We start from the raw sequence: 18,838 nt of genomic DNA, 5'->3' as shown, positions 1-18,838 counted from the left end.
GCACCTACTTTTAGATTCAGAAATGTTAGTTCTGAATTACGCGAGTAAATACGGTATGAATGTATTTTTCGAATCTAAATAAAATAATTCTAGAACTAGAATTTGTAATTCTTTTTTGCATTTAGATTTTTAAAAGAATTTATAACTATTTATAGTCTTCATTTACACAGGCAAACTACGACACCGTAATACAGTTGCTATACTCTCAAACTCTTTAAAGGCCACTGAAAGGAAAAATCCTTTAAGGACATTGATAGGTCTGATTAACCAATACATTGACCAACTATTGAATTAAGCCCCTCTATCTAAGAGCATATAAAGCATTCCTTTACCTTCTGATGAGCATTGGTCTGACACATCAGTGATTTAATAAGATGTAGTCGTCTTTTAGTATTCCACTCAACAGTTCAAAAACGAGTAGCCATAATTTTTGGCTACAAACTCATAGGTAGCCTAAGATTATTCCTTGTGATGCAGGGAAAGGCTTTCGAATGAACACGCCCAGCTTTGTGGTTAGTGACCGCAGCTGACGGGGCCAAATAGGAGGCAGTGAGGCCCCCGATGCGGTAAGTTAAATTCACAAATTAGCTAAATGACGCACAGAATCTGACTAGAAATGGCTAAATCTGCCGAAAATGATACTTAAATTTATAACTTCCAAAATATAATAATAAAGCAAACTAAAGATTTTTTTGTAAATTTAGCATATTCACTTAACGTTGCACATAATTATGGGAAGGTAGGAGTTTTTGGGACCTCGATTTACCGTGAAACAGTGACGCGGAGGTGACTGATACAAATAAGTTACCTATTATAATATGTCAATACAAGAATTGCTGCAAGAAGTAGGGTTAAAATAGCATGCTATACTTTGTTGTAATTCAAAGATTTTTCTATAAGAAATTGTCTCTAAAAACGAGACTCAACTAGTACTAAGAATAAATAACTAGAAACTGGTAATTATAAATGTAGAATTGGCAAAAATGGTATACCTAAATCACAATTCTGCTAGCTAACCAACATGTCAGAATGGCTAAATATAGCCATAAAATGGATAAATTACAAACTCTGCCACCCAGCTTTATTCAATGTTATCTGCAATGTCGATATTAAGGTGCGAGTGTCTTGGGTTGGGAGGCTGGATGAGCCATTCCATTGCTTCCAAAAGGTTTTAGGAAAGGACTGAAATCCTGAGATTCTGGAGATTATCAATTTTACTAAAAGTCCACTGTATGTTCGTTAAACCATTTCTGAACAAGATAACGCGATGGTTCTTGCATTATCGTGTTCGAAAATACTATAGCTATGAAGGAAAAGTTCAATGCAGTGAGATGTACTCAATCCATTACGAGATTCTGATACCGGGTACTAATAGTGCGTCCGTCTGCAATTAACGCAGAATTTAGATTTCGCTACGTAAACATGTTTTACTACATATATTCGCCGTCACCACGATACATATTATACCATGCGTAAGGACTCCAGTACTTTATGGAATTTTCTCCAAACGCTCACGAACCCAAATACGGAGTGCAGTGAAAATTGTGACTCATCTACCTAGTCTATCTTTCTGTTATATTATCCAATTTACATGTTATCTGCACTAGGCGAGATGTTGGCACTTTTTAACCCGAGTAAAGATTGGGTAACGTCGCGAATACCTATGGAAATACTTTACTGCTCTGAATTATCTTAGACGATTTTTTAAATTCAATACTGTGTAAGATGTATTAAAACGAAAAGCATTGATTGTATCAGGAGATAACCTGGAGAAAAAAAATTCTCCTTCAAAATTTATAAGTTTTCACTTTGGTAATTTTTTCTTTTCTATTTCCTTTACTACGTATTACCTTTTTATTTTCCCAATGTTTCGCTGTTTTTCTCTGCACGGAAATTCGTTTGAAATCATTACTACAGCGACGCACCCGTAATAATATTTAGGTAATAAATTTATTTAAAGCTGTCTCCTGTCTGTTGAAATTAAAATTAATGTAATCTTTTGAAAACGTAGTTCGCTGCGAGATACGAGTTGATGAAGTCTCTTCTCGAAAAAGTATTGCGAAGGACGTTTTGTCTCCAAAAGTTTATATGCATCTATTGGAAGACCTCTGTCTTGTCTCGTATCTCGTCACGATAATTCTGTCACATATCGTCTCGTGGGCAATCGTATCCTGCAGAATTGAGAAATTTAAAAGTAATTGAAGTGTGTCTTAATGAATCTTGAACTGAAATCGGAAAAGAAACTCAGAATTCTCAGCGTCATAAGTTTTGTCATTATAAATATAGTCACAAATCTAATGAATCCATTATTATACGAGCAAACATTTAAAACAAACGCTACTCACCTGTTCTAAATATAACAACTGCTCTGCCTTCGAGATCTGTATCTGGTAATACCATATGAGCATTCATTTCATAGACATGGCCAATATCAGCTTGAAGTCCTACTCGAAATATCTTCGGACTCCTTTTCTTCACTTCATAGAAACGTTTTAACTATTGGAAAAGTATTATTTCCTCATTATTAGAAAAGCAAAGTATTTTTAAACAAAAGAAGTCAAAGACAGTGACATTTACTTTTTACTACACTCTTCACTTAAATAGAAGGTGACACTGCAACTGAAATTTGGAGTATGTACATTGGTGTCCATCGTATAGAGTTGCCATATTTCAAAAATGAAAATCCGGGACGCTACTAAATTACAAGAATCTTTGAAATTCTTAAAATGAAAAGAAGTGTTACCGGTATAAATTAATTTACTTCCTTCCATTCCAAAAAATATCGGTCAGGGATTATTAATTAAAAAAGAAATAATAAATTTTACTGTAGATGCAAGATGCAGACTGAAAACGAGTACTAAAGATGACAATAAGATTGATAACCTTTTGTCCCTGATCCAGTGAAACGAATGTTTCGTTCAATGTCAAATTCGTAGTTAAATCGTGAAGTTAATTAAATTCATGTTTTATGTATTCAAATTTTTCTTTTGAACTTTTGAATTGCCATACTCAGAAGTTGAAGACAATAATTATATACCTAATCCTGTGAAAAAAGCAAACTATTCCCTTCCTTTCTTCTTTGCTGAGATCCGAGACATATAAGCGTCCCGAGAAATTTTTTCGGGACGCAAATCTCGATTCCATGACGGTTCTAGATTTTCCGAGACGAATGGCAACCCTATCATCGTAACATGTATGATTTCTTAGATTTCGAAAAACAACAGGAACATGTTATTATAAACGTGCAGGAAAATTATATAATATTAATTAAAATTTTAGTTATACTAACATTGAGGTAATTTAGACATTTTTTGCCAATCATGGTCCACTTCAGAATAAATTAATACTTATGTGGACACTTATCCTTATTTTATATATGGCCTATATATATATATATATATATATATATATATATATATATATATATATATATATATATATATATATATATATATATATATAATTAATTTTCTTTTAACTATAGATAATTGTACATAGCTTTAGATTTGTTTAAATGATAACACATGTATTCAAATATTTTTTTATTATGAAAGCAAGATGTCTCAGTTTGTCAGCTACTCTCTAAATGTTCACAGTCAGATTAATATTATCGCTAGCTGAACTGCCTTCTCCCTAATGCCAATAGATGTCGCTAGCGTGTAAGAAATTTGTTGACGAGCCGAATCTTTGAAGGGAGCAAATAGTTACTTTAATGAAAATAATGCATGACACATAGGAATTTGAATACATTTAAGGCTTCATTCAACGAAGTTATTGTGAAAGATATTAAATTTTTCACAGCATATACAGAGCTTTTTTAGACTTCAAAACTACGCTAACCATAAACACAGAAAAGCTTATAGAACTACTACGTTTATTCTTCTGTGGACACCCATCGGAGGAAGAAAAGTAAGATTATAGTGACAAACTGTATATATGACTTTATGAATTGTTTTTGAATATCATTTTCTTATTTTGATTCTAATTTTCAAATTACAACTTTTGAAAATTCTAAACATCATTATTGTTTACTCCTTCTACATGAAAATACTTTCTCAGTGTTATTAACTTGTAAGAAAAACTACAAGATTTTTCTGATAATTATTTATAATAAAGAAACAAAAAGTTTTTTCTTTCAATCCGTTACAGAGTATTATGCAATAATATTCAAATTCAGACCTTCTGGAAACTGTACGACAGTACTATTAGTACAGAGGTTAGAAGAACGAAAATATGAACACTCAAGAAAGAAAGAAAAAAAAGAAAAATTTGCCATACAATTAATTCATCATTTCCCTATAACGTATATTTTTTTAAACAAAAAATTCTATTTTACTTGGTAATATTATCCTAGTCTTATTATTGCATAATTTTTTATCATTAGCCCTATTTCTTCACATACTCGAAATAATATTAGATAGCTAATCTATCCTTCTAACTAGTATTACTTTATAAAAGGAATACTGGAGAAGGCAGAAGATAACGAATTTTCTAACTGTGAGGAAAGAGTGTGGCCAAGTTTAGCCCCAATTTCATATCTTCATCAATTTGCCCGAACGTGATTGCAATCAATAGCTTCCGATGCTTAGAACACGCTTGTGAAAGAACCACACAGAGAAAAATCTGTTCTCCGAAGAGCGGTATATTGTATAAATATACTGTATCCTCTTGCTTACTATGGAAATCAGTACGAAGAACATACGGTATTCGTATGCTACATAGGCACTCCCCTTAGATGTTACATTATGCCCTTGCAAGATGTCTGACCTGACATCTAACAGTTTTCCGTATATCATATGCATATACTTATGTTACCTTCGTCAGCTATATGTTATATACGTCCTTTGTATGTAAGATCCTGGCCCCTACATTGTTTCATACGGAAAGTACGTATAGATGGAACACTTATACAGAAAGTATTATAAAATATGCGTTTTCAGTTATACTTCTGCTGTACGTTAAGTCCAAAAACTACAGGAATTACGCATGTAACCTATCTTTTTAAGTACGCCACCTACGATTTTTTTCTCAGTGCAGAGTGGTCAGATGTACTGTTCCTGAGATATCGCGTTCCAGACGTGTGGGATAGCGCCAGCATCGAGGTTAAGATCGACGTGGCACTTTAGTTTATGAAACAGAATCAGAAACATCCTCGTCATCGGAAGCATTTTCAATGCAAAGAGAAACGTTGGACAATCGATGACCAGACACAACAAACTCATGGTTGGGTCCTTAAGAGAAGTACCACATAATGGTGGTCACATGTGAATAACATCGTTCGCGACTCGCACGTACACCAGTAAACAATGATTGCCACGCTACCTGCCTTCGCCTTGTATCTGTCTGTGACCAGTATAACGTGTTAGCTTCATCCTTCAAACAAATACCCTCGGCCGTGAAGAGGCGATCTCGCAGCTGCGCCTCCATACTGGCGCCATTTCGTGGCATCCCACTCCTTTGGAACGTGATGTCGCAGGAACGGTGCATCTGACCACTCTGGTTCCTCGACAGGCGTGTTCTACTCATCGTAACCTATGATTTGTACTCAAGTTCGGGCAAATTCATGGGGAGATGAAATTGGAGCTCCAAGGTAATGCTTTGTTGGCCTCACTCTTTGGTAATTGATTTAGTTTTCTTTTTCGTTATATAGAAATTACAATGTCGCCCGAGACTGATAAAAATCTAGTGTTTTCTTTTCATATTTACATACTTTTTAATATCTGCGCATGGCGGATCTACTGTATACACATTTGTAATAGTCAAATTCAAGTGATTAAGTTTTGAATGCTGTTTCAACATAGTGGATAAAATATATTTTCACTTTCTATTCATAACGTTTTATGTATAAAATTGTTGCTGGTTGATCGTTTGGAACGAATATTATAGTGCATTTATTTCACAAATATTAAAATTGTGCAGGATTTTCAATTTCTAAATTTCATAACTTAAAGCAAAGAAAAATAAGTAAATAAAAACTAACATTTTTTAAAATGCATAGTTTACAATAGTTTGTGTGGATAAGCAAAAGTATTGTGCATTTTGTGATAACAGAATGAACTTTAACGAAGAAGTACACCTTTATACTGTTCAAAGATTTGGGACATATGAGTCCTAACTGCTAATTGCAATGACAGCCACTTTCCAATATGGCTGCTTAACCAAATGTAATATTTGAGAAATTTATATTTGAGAAATTTGTTCTTAATTTTTCTTTTCCACTGTTTAACTTTGCAATCTATTTGCGCATGTGAACAAAAAACAACCTACTCATGCCCCTCTGATATGAGGATGATCTGTATGACTTGCAAAAATATATTGTAATTCATTTAATATCCAGTTTAAAAATATAATCTCTTTATATCAATTTTAGTTTAATTATACGTTAATGGCTTTGAAAGATTAATTTAAAATTTATAACCTTTGCTTTCTTTGTTGTGTTCTTTGCTATGTTGTGTTTTCATAAATCTACCGATTTTGTAATCATAATTGAGTTGCAGAAATAAACATTTTTTTTTGTTTGATTTGTCAAAATAGATATATAAATCTGGAACACAAAATAGGACTTTTGGATCAACATACAAGAATTAAAGTGTGTATATTTTTATCATTTATTAAAAACATAAATAGTTTTGAGTTTTTTTTCGAAAGTGTCCGATTTCACAAAAATAGACAGTTACTTTTAGGACACCTTTATAACATTCTACATAAATGCTTGATGAGTTCTTTCCTATCCACTTCTTCGAATGTTCAAGAAAGCATGCCTTTTTCCTTCCTAAATGTTTCTTTTGCCATTCGAATACGTACATTTATCTTCCTTTCGTACTTCAAATCTTCATGAACAAAGTAATAGTCATTGGTTCTGCTTGCTCCTCTTCTACTTCTATATGTACTAATATATAAAATGGCATGTGTATTTGTGCATCTGTGTATATGGTTTTATGTGCCGCGTATGTGTATGTCTGTCATTAGATTTTCGCCGTTGCGTGTTACTTGCCACGGTGTTACTTGCCACTATTGGAATTTCGTGTTACTTGCCACGGTTACCTTATCGCACATTTATCTGTCTATGACAGCGTGTCCGTTGCCACGCACCTGCATCTAGATTTGACCTTAAGAGGGTGGGAGTAATTTAACTGTGTTGTTTTATCTTGGCTGGAAAGCTCATTCTAGTTTCTTATAACAGCGAAACACACTTCCTTCCACAATTTCTTCTTTATATATATTTCTTCTTTAATGCTGGGCGTTTCTCTATTTCCTCAATTAATTTTTCATAGTCTTTATCACTAATTAAAGACATGCTATAGATATGCTACATTGACTTGATCCCTAGTCTTTCGTTGCAAGCGCTACTATCGGCTGAAGGAATTCCACTCGCTTTCTCTCTCTTAGCAACAGCTGAAACCTTATTGGCTCAACGCGTGGGCGTGTGAGGGTGTGAGCGTTAGTTCACATTTTTGCCACGGCTCAAGACATTTTGATAGCACAATAGTCACTTATCAAAAAATGTATTAGTTTCCGTTGGGAACACTTCTTTTCACGCGCTACTGACAGAACGAACTGTTACGTGAAAAAAAAAACTTTTAGAAAACATTTATTTTTTACTTTTCTACTTGGAGATATCTTGGCAACTTTTCTGTTGCCGTCTCCTCAGTGAGCGGACTCCCATAAGATTCCATGCATTTTTAGATGTTGCGTAACTGTTCCGTCGCCGAGCTGTTTCCTGCTGTCACGCTGCTTAGCAACACCTTGGCAACTTTTCTGTCGCCGTCGTCTCAGTGAGCGAACTCCCATAAGACTCAATGCATTTAGCCAGAGCAACAAGATAGTTGCCCGACAAAATGTTGCCTACCGCTCACTGGCGACAAAACAGTTGCGCAACTATCTCGTCGCTGTCGCCTGCAGTCAGCAACTTCACGGAGACAAAACAGTTTTGTTGCCATACCCTCGCTCACTGGCAACGGCAACAGAAAAGTTGCCGAGCATTTGATATCACAATTTACATAATCGGCAACCGGAACAGTTCACATAATCGCTGGTTTCGGACATAAAAAAAACTACCGCCCATTCCAATGGTTAAATAAATAAATTTAAATAAACTTTTGAAGGTAGCGTCAACAGGGGCGTTATTTCAACTTCACTTGAGGGGGGCAAGAGCACCACCGACATAAGACTTTCACATTTTGTAGTAGTATATTAGTAGACAATTGATTAAAGTATATGTATTCCTCAAACTCTTGGGGAGAAATTGCACCTCCTACCCCCCTAAATGACGTCCCTGAACGTCAATGAGTGACAGAAATAACAGCATTGTGTAAGCTAATATGAACGGGAACAATTATTCGAATCAAAAGATAACAAGAATAACGAAAATATAAAACTACTGCAAATAACTAACAGAACGAAACTAACAAAAGCGGCAATCCGACAACACTGTACAGTAACTGTACTCCCAATATTCTACGTATAGCCATAAAATAAAAATTGGCTTTCTTCGTTCTTCCCGCGTATTCTTCACGTTTTAAAATCGGCCATTTTTATACAGTACAGTTTTTTTTCTTTTTTTATATTTGAAATGGAAAGAAACTTGAAAATAATAATTTTATTTATATTTTTTTCTAGTTGTGGGAAATTAATGAAACTAGTAATGTGTAGTATGACAGCGATATGTTATTATCGAAAAATGTACCTCCTGTGTTGTTTTTTTCTTGGTTGGAAAGCTCATTCTAGTTTCTTATAACAGCGAAACACACTTCCTTCCATAATTTCTTCTTTATATATATTTCTTCTTTAACGCTGAGCGTTTCTCTATATCCTTAATTAATTTTTCATAGTCTTTATCACCATGGGCGGCGATTAGGGGGCAAAGGGGGGCAGTTGCCCCGCACTTTTTTGAAGTAACCCATTAATGTATATAGTTTCATTTAGAAATGTAAAGTTTTTGTTTGTATTATTGGTTCATAGATAAAATGGTGCCATATATTTGCCGTTCCGTGAGTATGTATTGGTTGTCTTCCCGTGAAGTAAAGAAAACAACAGGAATTGCGTTTTAATTGCCACAGAAAATAACCCCAAAATTAACCTATTGGAGAACAACAATTTCAGCATACTTTCACTTTTTACAAGGGCTCGATATATTAGTCAGTCGCTTTGAAACTAATTCAGAGAGCATTTCGCAAAAGAAGAAGAAGAAAAAAGTATTTCACAAGTTATTTTTTAATTGCACAAAAATTGGCAGTTCCTAAAATGTATTTTCTTCTTCCTAAAGTAAGGGAAAAAAGCGTAATAAGAAACAACTTCTATCTTTTTCATTGTTTTGTAGTGTAATATATGAGTGAAGTGGGTGTTAGGGGTGTACGAGTGTATATACAATTAAATTTAGTGAATTCAACATAATTCTAGGTTTTAGTGTTATTTTGTATAACTGGAGTATGGAGTGAATCTATTGTTGTGTTTGATGTGCTCCAAGAAAGTGAAAACTGCACCTATTGGCAACGAATATGTTTCGGGAAGTTGCAAAAGCAAATATTTCTATAAATGTCATAGCATATGCTTGTAGTATTTATTATCTTTCATTTTCTAAGAGTAATAACATACATTTAATAGCATGTGTGGAATTAAAAATTAAGTTGTTCATTAATCCCTGTTTCAATATGACTTTTGCAAAACAAGCATCATTAATATTATCCTTTCTATTTATTTGTTTTGCAAATTTGTTATTCAATAATCTGATCACACAGTTTTCCAGACAGAATTTTAAGATGTTAATGAGCAAGGAATCAAATCTCTTCTTACACTTTCGTTGTTTAAGAGTACAAAGGGCTACTACCTACTGGCGTTGCTCTTGTCAATTTACTTAATAAAATATGAAATACTACGAGTATATACGGTATTTTAACTGAAAAATATAGTATCCTATTAGTTACACAACCTTTCATCAAACAAAATATTAGAAACAAGCAGGAAAATTAACATTTATATGCAAGTATTCAGATCATGTCTGGCCCCCCACTTTTAACGTCCTACCGCCGCCACTGTTTATCACTAAAGACATGCTAGCCACTAATCAAAGAATGTATTAGTTTCCATTGCGAACACTTCTTTTCATGCGCTACACAAGGAACGAACTGTTACGTGAAAAAACTTGTAGAAAACATTTATTTTTTACCTTTCTATTTGGAGGTACCTCGGCAACTTTTCTGTCTCCGTCGCCTCAGTGAGCGGACTCCCATAAGACTCAATGCATTTTTAGATGTTGCGCAACTGTTCCGTCGCCGAGCTGTTGCCCTACTGTCGCCCTGCTTGGCGACACCTCGGCAACTTTTCTGTCGCTGTCGCTTCAGTAAGCGGACTCCCATAAGACTCAATGCATTTAGCCAGAGCAACAAGATAGTTGCCCGACAAAATGTTGCCAGTGAGCGGTAGGCCTAAGGCAACAGCTTTGCGACGAAACAGTTGGGCAACATCTAAAAATGCATTAAGTCTTATGGGAGTCCGCTCACTGCGGCGACGACGACAGAAAAGTTGCCGAGGTACATCCAAGCAGAGAGATAAAAAAAAGAAAAGAAAAACAAAAGAAATAGATGTTTTCTATAAGTTTTTTTACATAACAGTTCGCTCCGTGTGTAGAGTTTGAAAAGAAGTGTTCGCAATGGAAGCTAATACATGTATGTCTTTAATTAGTGGTAAAGACAATGAAAAATTGAGGAAATAAACACCCAGCGTTATATAAAAAGAAAAATTTGCAAGAATATTCAGATATAAATTGAGAGAAGAAATTGTGGGAGAAAGTGTGTTGTAAGAAACTGGAATGGGCTTCCCAGACAAGAAAAAAATAACACAGGTATTTACACAGGAGTCTATTAAATTTTGAAATGAAACCTTGGAGTTTTGTTCCACGGTTGTGCCGGGTAGGCTAAAGGAGACGGCGATGATGAGAATGAATGAAATGGCAAGATGAAGAAAGTGGGGGGAAATGGGAAAACCCATCTACATTGTGTTTGTCCACCACAAACCCCACTTATAATGATTATGACGTGCGACGCGCAAGTGATAAGGTTCCTATTGGAACTACCTAGGAGTATGGATCGAATGTGATATAATATATAAATCATTGCGTTTCTTCCATGCTTTCAGGCGGCAAAATGAGCGTTCGAATTACTGAAGAACTTCAATTGTTTGTGTAGATTTGCAAGAATACTCCTTTCATCAGAATCTTGTTTTGTTTCTTGTATTTCGTGCGAGTTTTGTGACACGCATAAATGTAACAAGGCAGGGGCGTCATTTAGGGGGGGCAGGGAGGGGGATTTGCCCCCCCTGAGTTTGAGATTTATAGAGATTTTATCAACAGAATAGTAGCAAATCAGTGAAAAACGCGAAATTTTACTCATTTCAAGGGATCTCACCCCCCCAAGCAAAATTTGAAATGACGCTTCTGTAACAAGGTTCCTATTTCTTAAATCAGAAATTTGCTTTGTTTCTTGCGTTTCAGATGATTGCCTTGCTTTGAAAATTGCTTGGGAAATTACTCCCACCCCCTCAAGGTCAAATCTAGATGCAGGTACGTGGCAACGGACACGCTGTCATAGACAGATAAATATGCGATAAGGTAACCGTGGCAAGTAACACGAAATTCCAATAGTGGCAAGTAACACCGTGGCAAGTAACACGCAAACATTTTCGCATAGGAAATTAAGTCTAGAGCTAACAATTTTTATATACAGATAGAACTTCAGCAAATCTAATTACATACGAAGTTATTTTCTCTTTCAATTTCGGACTCGAGGAGAAGATTGGGATATGTCATACGTTTTGGAGGTTAGAAAGCACTCTCTCTCTCTCTCAGAATTCCCTTAAATTAGTCAACACAAACTACTCTGCTACGTTCCAGGTTGCATACTGGCACTTCTACTTCAGAGTTGTTGAAGATCGATTCATTCCAAACGCCGTAACTTTTATATTTTTAATACGTGCTTTCATCCCTTTAACATGTATATAAATCTTTTAAATTCCATTAGGTAAATCATAATTACCTTGGTATGTTTTATGAACACTTTTCGATAACTTACCATTGCAAGAGCTTTTTCTTGATCAAACTTTCGTGCTCGAAGGAATGAAAGGAGAAAACAGTCATCTGTGCGAGAACGAAGACCTCTTATACCTGTCAACATATACAATGAATTTTTACAATGATTGAAACAAATTTTTAAAATACTCCCCTGTCTGTACACTGTGTTTCCTCTGAGAAAATAAGTAGTTATATCATCGCTAAGAATCCAGAATGATTAATGATTCTCATTTCTTTTTACTTTCTAGTAGCTTCTAGTGACTTTTCAAAATCTAGCTCAGAGAAAAAGTTTTATTTCATAAGTGTATGCAATAAACCAACAATTGCTCATTAAATTGACCGAGTTCGTCTCCACTGTTTCAATTCAAAAGTGACCAACTAACGGAAAAAGATTGTAATTTGCAATTAAATGTATAATTATGATTTATGTACACCTAATATACTGAGTAATAACATCTACGATTATTTTGTATTTAAAGATTAATTGATACAGAGAAAAAAATATTTCTGCAGCATAAAAATATTACAGGAAATAGTACATATTCTAGTTTTCCACTCGCACACATTTAATATAATTTTATAAATTTACTACAATATTTAATGCTTTTTTCATTATTCGTTTCCCACTGACCTACTAGCTGGCGTGTGCATTTTTAGCGCAAGGGTCCCAAGGTCGATTCTCTATGGGAAAGCTTTAAAGTTTGAACTCATTGCGGTGGTTTGAATTATATTTTCTACAGTAGATCCACGTCTCGGTTACCCTCGGTGCTGAGAAGAGACTAAATTCCAATCCAACAACTAAAAAGGTTTTCAAGAGATAGAAAGATCATATGCTATACATTGTCACATTTTCAGTCTTTATTACCAATATAGGAACAAAGTTCTTTTAATATGCCTAGGTTCCAAGTTATATAGATGACTAACTTGCAGCGTAACGTTAATGAATGTCTTGTGGGACATTTCATGTTCACAATGAAAAGAAAGTAGGACTAAGTTAACTAGTTTTACTGTATTTAATAAAAGTAAGAAACTGGTTGTTGTGAAACTTTTTTATTCCAAAATATCAGAGTTTTATACTGCAAAATGCATGTAATATATTATATATTGTATAGGCATATTATATCTTAGTAAGTTGTTGGCCAGTTGAACACTTTTCTGTGATTGCTAACTCTTTACATAGGTCTATCAATAACTCAGCACGTGAGATGAACTGGAAACAAGGAAAATAAGACAGAATGAAGCAAGAAAATAGAGAGAGAAAGATACTTTACAATGAATGCTTATTTCATACAATATATTTATCCGAAAAGTATGTCTTGAATCATCTTCACTCTATATATTCCACGCATTCGTTGACATAAATCAACATACACCACAATAGTACCGCAATACCTCAGTACAATGAAACAATAGGTGTGGTTCAATGATAATAGTTGTGCTTTTTCTAAAATTGCTAATTTGACATTATATTAAAGAGAGGGAGATGTCACTGTATACCAAAAATTAACAATATATATATATATATATATATATATATATATATATATATATATATATATATATATATATATATATATATATATATATATATATAAAAGCTACGTTTTGCCCAAACAAAATGTATCAAAAGAGTTAACGGATGTTGTTGGTATGCAAGAAATCAAAATCAAAAGAGTAATATTTGTTCTGTCTTTTCGTTTTTCGTTGTGATCCCATAACACATCGTTCAATAAGTCCTGGGACTAACTAAGAAAACAACATTTGTTTCGCAAAATTCACTTTTATTCATCAACACCTTCAAGAGCTTTGCAACTGTTCCAGCGCTTTTCTAACTTTTCGATACCATGCTTGTAAAACGATTTGACCTTGTCCTCAAAATAAGCTTCAGTTGCAGCGATGAATTCCTTATTCGAGCCAAATCTTTTTCCCTGGAGCATCTTTTTGAGGTCAGCAAACAGCCAGTAGTCACTGGGGGCTAGATCTGGAGAATATGGTGGGTGGGGAAACAGATTTAAGAACTCGCAGAAACCAACTCGTTCAATTTGGCCATTGTTTTCATTGACTTCTGGTACGGTGCATTGTCTTGATGAAAAATTATTTTTTTCTTCTTTATGTGCGGTCTTTTTTTTTTTTTTTTTTTTTTTTGATAGATTTTCCCTTTTCAAGGTAGTCGATGTAAATTATACCTTGCGCATCCCAGAAAACTGACGCCACGACTTTGCCAGCTGACTATTGCGTTTTCGGATGCTTCGGATGGCTTTCATCGGCTGCACGCCACTCAGCTGACTGCCGTTTCAACTTCGGAGTGAAATGGTGTAGCCATGTTTCGTCCATTATCACATACTAACGCAAGAAATCCTGTTTATTGCGAGGACAGACAGCTCTTTAAATCGTCGACTCGTTGTTGCTTTTGTTCCATTGTGAGTAAACGCGGCACGCATTTGGAAAAGAGTTTTTTCATGTCCAACTTTTCGTGTAAAATCGTACACGCACTTCCAGTTGATATGTTTACCATCTCACGAATTTTCACTTTGCGGTCATTCAGCACGATTTTCAAAACTTGTTTCACATCTTCCGGAGTGACTGCTTCATTTGGCCTACCCGAGCGTTCTGCATCATTTGTATCCGTGCGACAGCGCTTACAATCAGCATACCACTAGCAAATGGTTGTTTTTGACGGAACAGAGTCTGGATAATATTTTTTAATTTATTGCTGAGCTTGCACGGTATTTTTCCCATTAAATAATAATGTTTTATCAACACACGAAATTCGTTTCTGTCCATTTTTTCCACAAATGCACAAGGAGCGTCACTTTCCCCACAGTACTTTGCTGTGTATGGTCCGATTGACGAGAAAATCAGACACGTGTCATTTGAAGGTTAGTTCTTTCGAAAAACGAAGTCTAGTTGATATTACTAACGCCATCTGTGGTTTAGTCCCAGGACTTATTGAATGATCTGTTAGTCATGTTTATTTTTCTTGATGAGCAGAAACATTTTTAATAAAAGAACGTAAGAAAACAATCAAATGGGGCACAATGAATTGTTTCATTGCGACTCAAATGAAAGTGTTTCTTCGTGTCCCCTCTCTAGCTACCAGAAATAACTTTTAAATTAAATGAACTTTGCTAAGTGATTCAAAATATATACGTACGTGATTTTTGAAAAAAAAAAAAAAAAAAAAGTGTTGTAGCTTTTAATTCATATGTAATTCTACAATATTAACTCAATATTTCAATTACGTTGTTCAAATTTTTGTCAACAAAAAATCGCAAAAACCTTATGGGATAACGGTATAGCAGAGCATATGGTGTCACTATCATTACAGCGTTTCTGCCATCTGATTTGGAAATGTTTGCTTCTGGTAGGTACTGATTAAATCAAATTATTTCATTGTGTTCCTTTCTTCACTATGCCACATTTTCCCAGATATTGTAAAGAATATTTTATCCTTGTTTTCCAAATATTGTGAGCGATTTTAATATTTTTTGAGGCAGATTTCATAGGATAAAGGAAAAAGTACTAGAATAAGGAGTAAAAAGGAGAAATAATAGATTTTTGAATAGACTACATAAGGAAGGAAAGGATAAAGTTGTATTTAACACCATTAACCAATCTGTAAGTTGCTGAGTGATTCTCCAGAAAAATGTACATTTGATGTAACTCAAGAGTATTTGGTTAACTAGGATATTGTAGCATTCCTTTTTATCCTGAAATAAATTTTGACAACTTGTGCTTGCAATGCTTTGGAATTTTTATCTCGTTTTTAGTATATTTTCCCTGAAATCAAAAATGTCAGCTCCATGGCTTGCAACACATTTTCACCTATGATTGTGTATGTATTTGGATCCAGATCCAAAAAAAAAAAAGTTGATTTCTTGTTTTGCTGTGATGGCTGATATAAGGATAAAGAAAATGTCCATTGGATAATATTTTTATCTGGTGTAGTTCTTCAAATATTTAATGTTGAATATCTGTAAATGAGTTGTGTGTCAACTCCATGACAAAATAGGTCTTTTTCTATGTTAATGCACTGCCAAAATTCACGTGATACATGATACCTGCTTGAGGAGAAGCAGTCATTTTGTTTTCAATGTAGCTTAGAAGTGCATGGTTTGTGCTACTGGTTCCTGCGTTTTCTGCGCGTTCGTGTAGATTTCAGGTATCTCTCATTTAGAGTCCGTCAACTCCATGGTATTTAGAAAAATGTAGTGTTTGATAGTAGCAATATATGTTGAGTTGTTTTCTATTATAATAGAAAGAAACTTTAAAAAATATGGATTGATAATGTTCGTAATCGAAAACCCAATTTCAAAAATTGCTCAAAATATAATTTTTGTCAGCTCCATGGCACTCCATGGGCAGTAGCTTGCATGAAGTTGACACGATACCATGGGGCTGACTCTTTTTTACTTCTGAAATGAACGTTATCAATAATATATTTCTATATATATATAGGGTAAAGGCACCGAATATGGAATACTTTTTATACATCATACTACTTGTGGTACCTTTGCAAAACAAAATACAAGTATGAAAGTTTGTTCCTCATTAATGATTTTTTACAATATTACAAAATTGAAAGAAACTCAATTTCCCATATTAGGCACACCCCGCTCCTAATATGGAACACTACCTGTTCTTAAAATGGAATACTAGAACAAAACATGCTCATTTGTCTACAATGCGATGTTTGGATAATTCGAGGATGGGCACGATCCCTGCTCAGACCGCCTATCCTGGCGCCGGCCTTTGGTGAAGTTTTCCCTGCTTTTCCTCAGTATCATTAGGCGTATGCCGGGATGATACTTTTCCTTAGGCCAGGGTCGAGTCCTTTCCAATTCGTAGACTTAACTTAAAGGCCGATGTGATCTCGGAGTTGGAGGCCCGAACACTTCCTTTGTTCCTTTCCTTAAGCTAATAAATTTATTTATTTGTTTCTTTAAGAGTAGTAGTTATTATAATTAGGAGTATTCCATATTAGGATTCTGCTAGTATTCCATATTAGGAAAATCGCCATTTTGGATAGTTCTCTTCCTACACACGCTTGTGTGATTCTCTGTGTACTGAATCTTTATGCCTTTATGGTACACTATATATGTAATCTAAATATCACAAACTCAACAATAATATATAACTCTTTGCGTACATTCAGTAGTCTGGAAAGATACGTTCGTAAAACTCAAGTTCTTCAGAAAAATCGTCGACAGCGTCACAAAGTGTCGTATCTCAAAAAAATCGAAAATTGAGATATTTTACGATGTAGTTGCATACACTGACTTCTACAATTTCCCAAAACGACACATCTGTAATGTGCGTTGTTTTGACGGTGGTGATGACGTCACTGTGTCGTATCTTAAGATGAAGCATATAAACCATTTTCACAAACAGTCGTATCTTGCGTTACGGCAGTTTGTGAGCAACAGATCTTTCGCAACTGGACAGATACGCCTATATTCAAAGCAATTTGTTTATATATACAAAGTGGCCGAAAAGTAGGTATACAGTCCCGTACTGATAAACTCATTGCTTTTTATATCATTTCTTATTGTTATCCATCAGATAGATTTAGTTTCTTTATTATTTGTTCCTAATGTATTTTTACTTATATCTTAAGCTCGGAACAGCCGAAGCAAATAAACTTATAAGCTAGAATGTTATAATTGATCAATGCGGGGCTGTATACATATATATTTACACGGCATGGGGCGTCCTCAAGTTGCGGATCGACATGACATGACATTTTTGAGTTTTACGTCCCAGAGTTATGCCGGTTAGGTCGAAGGAGACGGTGATTATAAGAAATGAAGGAAATGATGGAATGAAGAAAGTGGGAGGAGAACCCCGAGGAAACCCACGCACACGCTGTTTGTCCACCACAAAGTTCACTTGGCGGGAGCAGGGTTGAAACCTGCGACCCCATGAACTAGAGGTGAACGCTCTACCACTGAGCCACCGCGGCCCCAGGTTGCGGATCGTGGAGAAGGCCTTTAGATATAGAGGTTAGCTGCAAAAATACTGAATAAGCAGTCGCGGCAGACAAGGAGTGGCCCTCCAGCTTGGGGGTTTAGGTGGGCCTAACAAACTCATCCTGTAATAGAAAAAAAAAAGACACTTTTCAGAAACAATCACAGAAGCCTCGGACCAAGACTGATGACTTGGCACGACATCAGCAAAAGAAAATGGACATGAGATTTGGAACATGAAATATTAGAATTCTTTATAGGGAGGCGCGTTAAAATCCGTAACGAATGAGTTAGAGAAATACAGGATGGACCTAGTAGGAGTTCAGGTTGGTTGCTATGACGGGGTATGCGGTGCAAACACGTAAGAACATCAGAGAAATTTCTCTCGATTCTTTCAATCTAGGCATGGACAAAATGAGGGAGATTCAGTCCACAGTGCTATAAGCACATCTATTAAGCACTGTGGCAGTAATTTTGTACCCTCGCAACTTGAACCGATTATTAAACTGGCAAGGAAAAAGAACCCATATACCATTCATTGTGTTCACAGAAGCGATGTATGAGACTAGATCTGTGTCCCAATGTCTGTATTCTGTCAGTTAGACGTGACGAAAATGGAGATCCAATCAATTGGACGGAAATGCGCGACGTGAAAGTGAACAAAGACTATCCAAACTGCATTCAGTTTTAGACAAGTCATTTTGAGGACACTTACATCACTATTTTCCTGAAAAGAACGCAGATTGAATCCACCAGATAGAAGTTCCTACTTTGCAGACTTGTCAAAAATTATCGCTCCAGAGAAGTA

At 35.2% G+C, this 18,838-nt stretch overlaps 1 protein-coding gene across 1 annotated transcript in view; it reads right to left on the bottom strand.

The window, feature by feature from the left end:
• Nucleotides 1-18,838, bottom strand: part of LOC145693291 (alpha-tocopherol transfer protein-like) — a 63,960-nt gene that overhangs the window by 20,841 nt on the left and 24,281 nt on the right. Inside the window, exons 3-4 of the mRNA XM_081769143.1 lie at nucleotides 12,066-12,157; nucleotides 2,346-2,496 (exon numbers count right to left, since the gene is read on the bottom strand). Coding sequence (XP_081625269.1) covers nucleotides 2,346-2,496; nucleotides 12,066-12,157 — 243 coding nt within the window. The remainder of the gene's footprint in view (nucleotides 1-2,345; nucleotides 2,497-12,065; nucleotides 12,158-18,838) is intronic.

Source organism: Thermobia domestica, chromosome 8 (genome assembly GCF_964235325.1).
Source record: "Thermobia domestica chromosome 8, izTheDome1.hap1.1, whole genome shotgun sequence".
Lineage (NCBI taxonomy): Eukaryota > Metazoa > Arthropoda > Insecta > Zygentoma > Lepismatidae > Thermobia > Thermobia domestica.
Note: the sequence above shows the minus strand (reverse complement) of the source record. Positions and strands in the feature narration are given on the sequence as shown.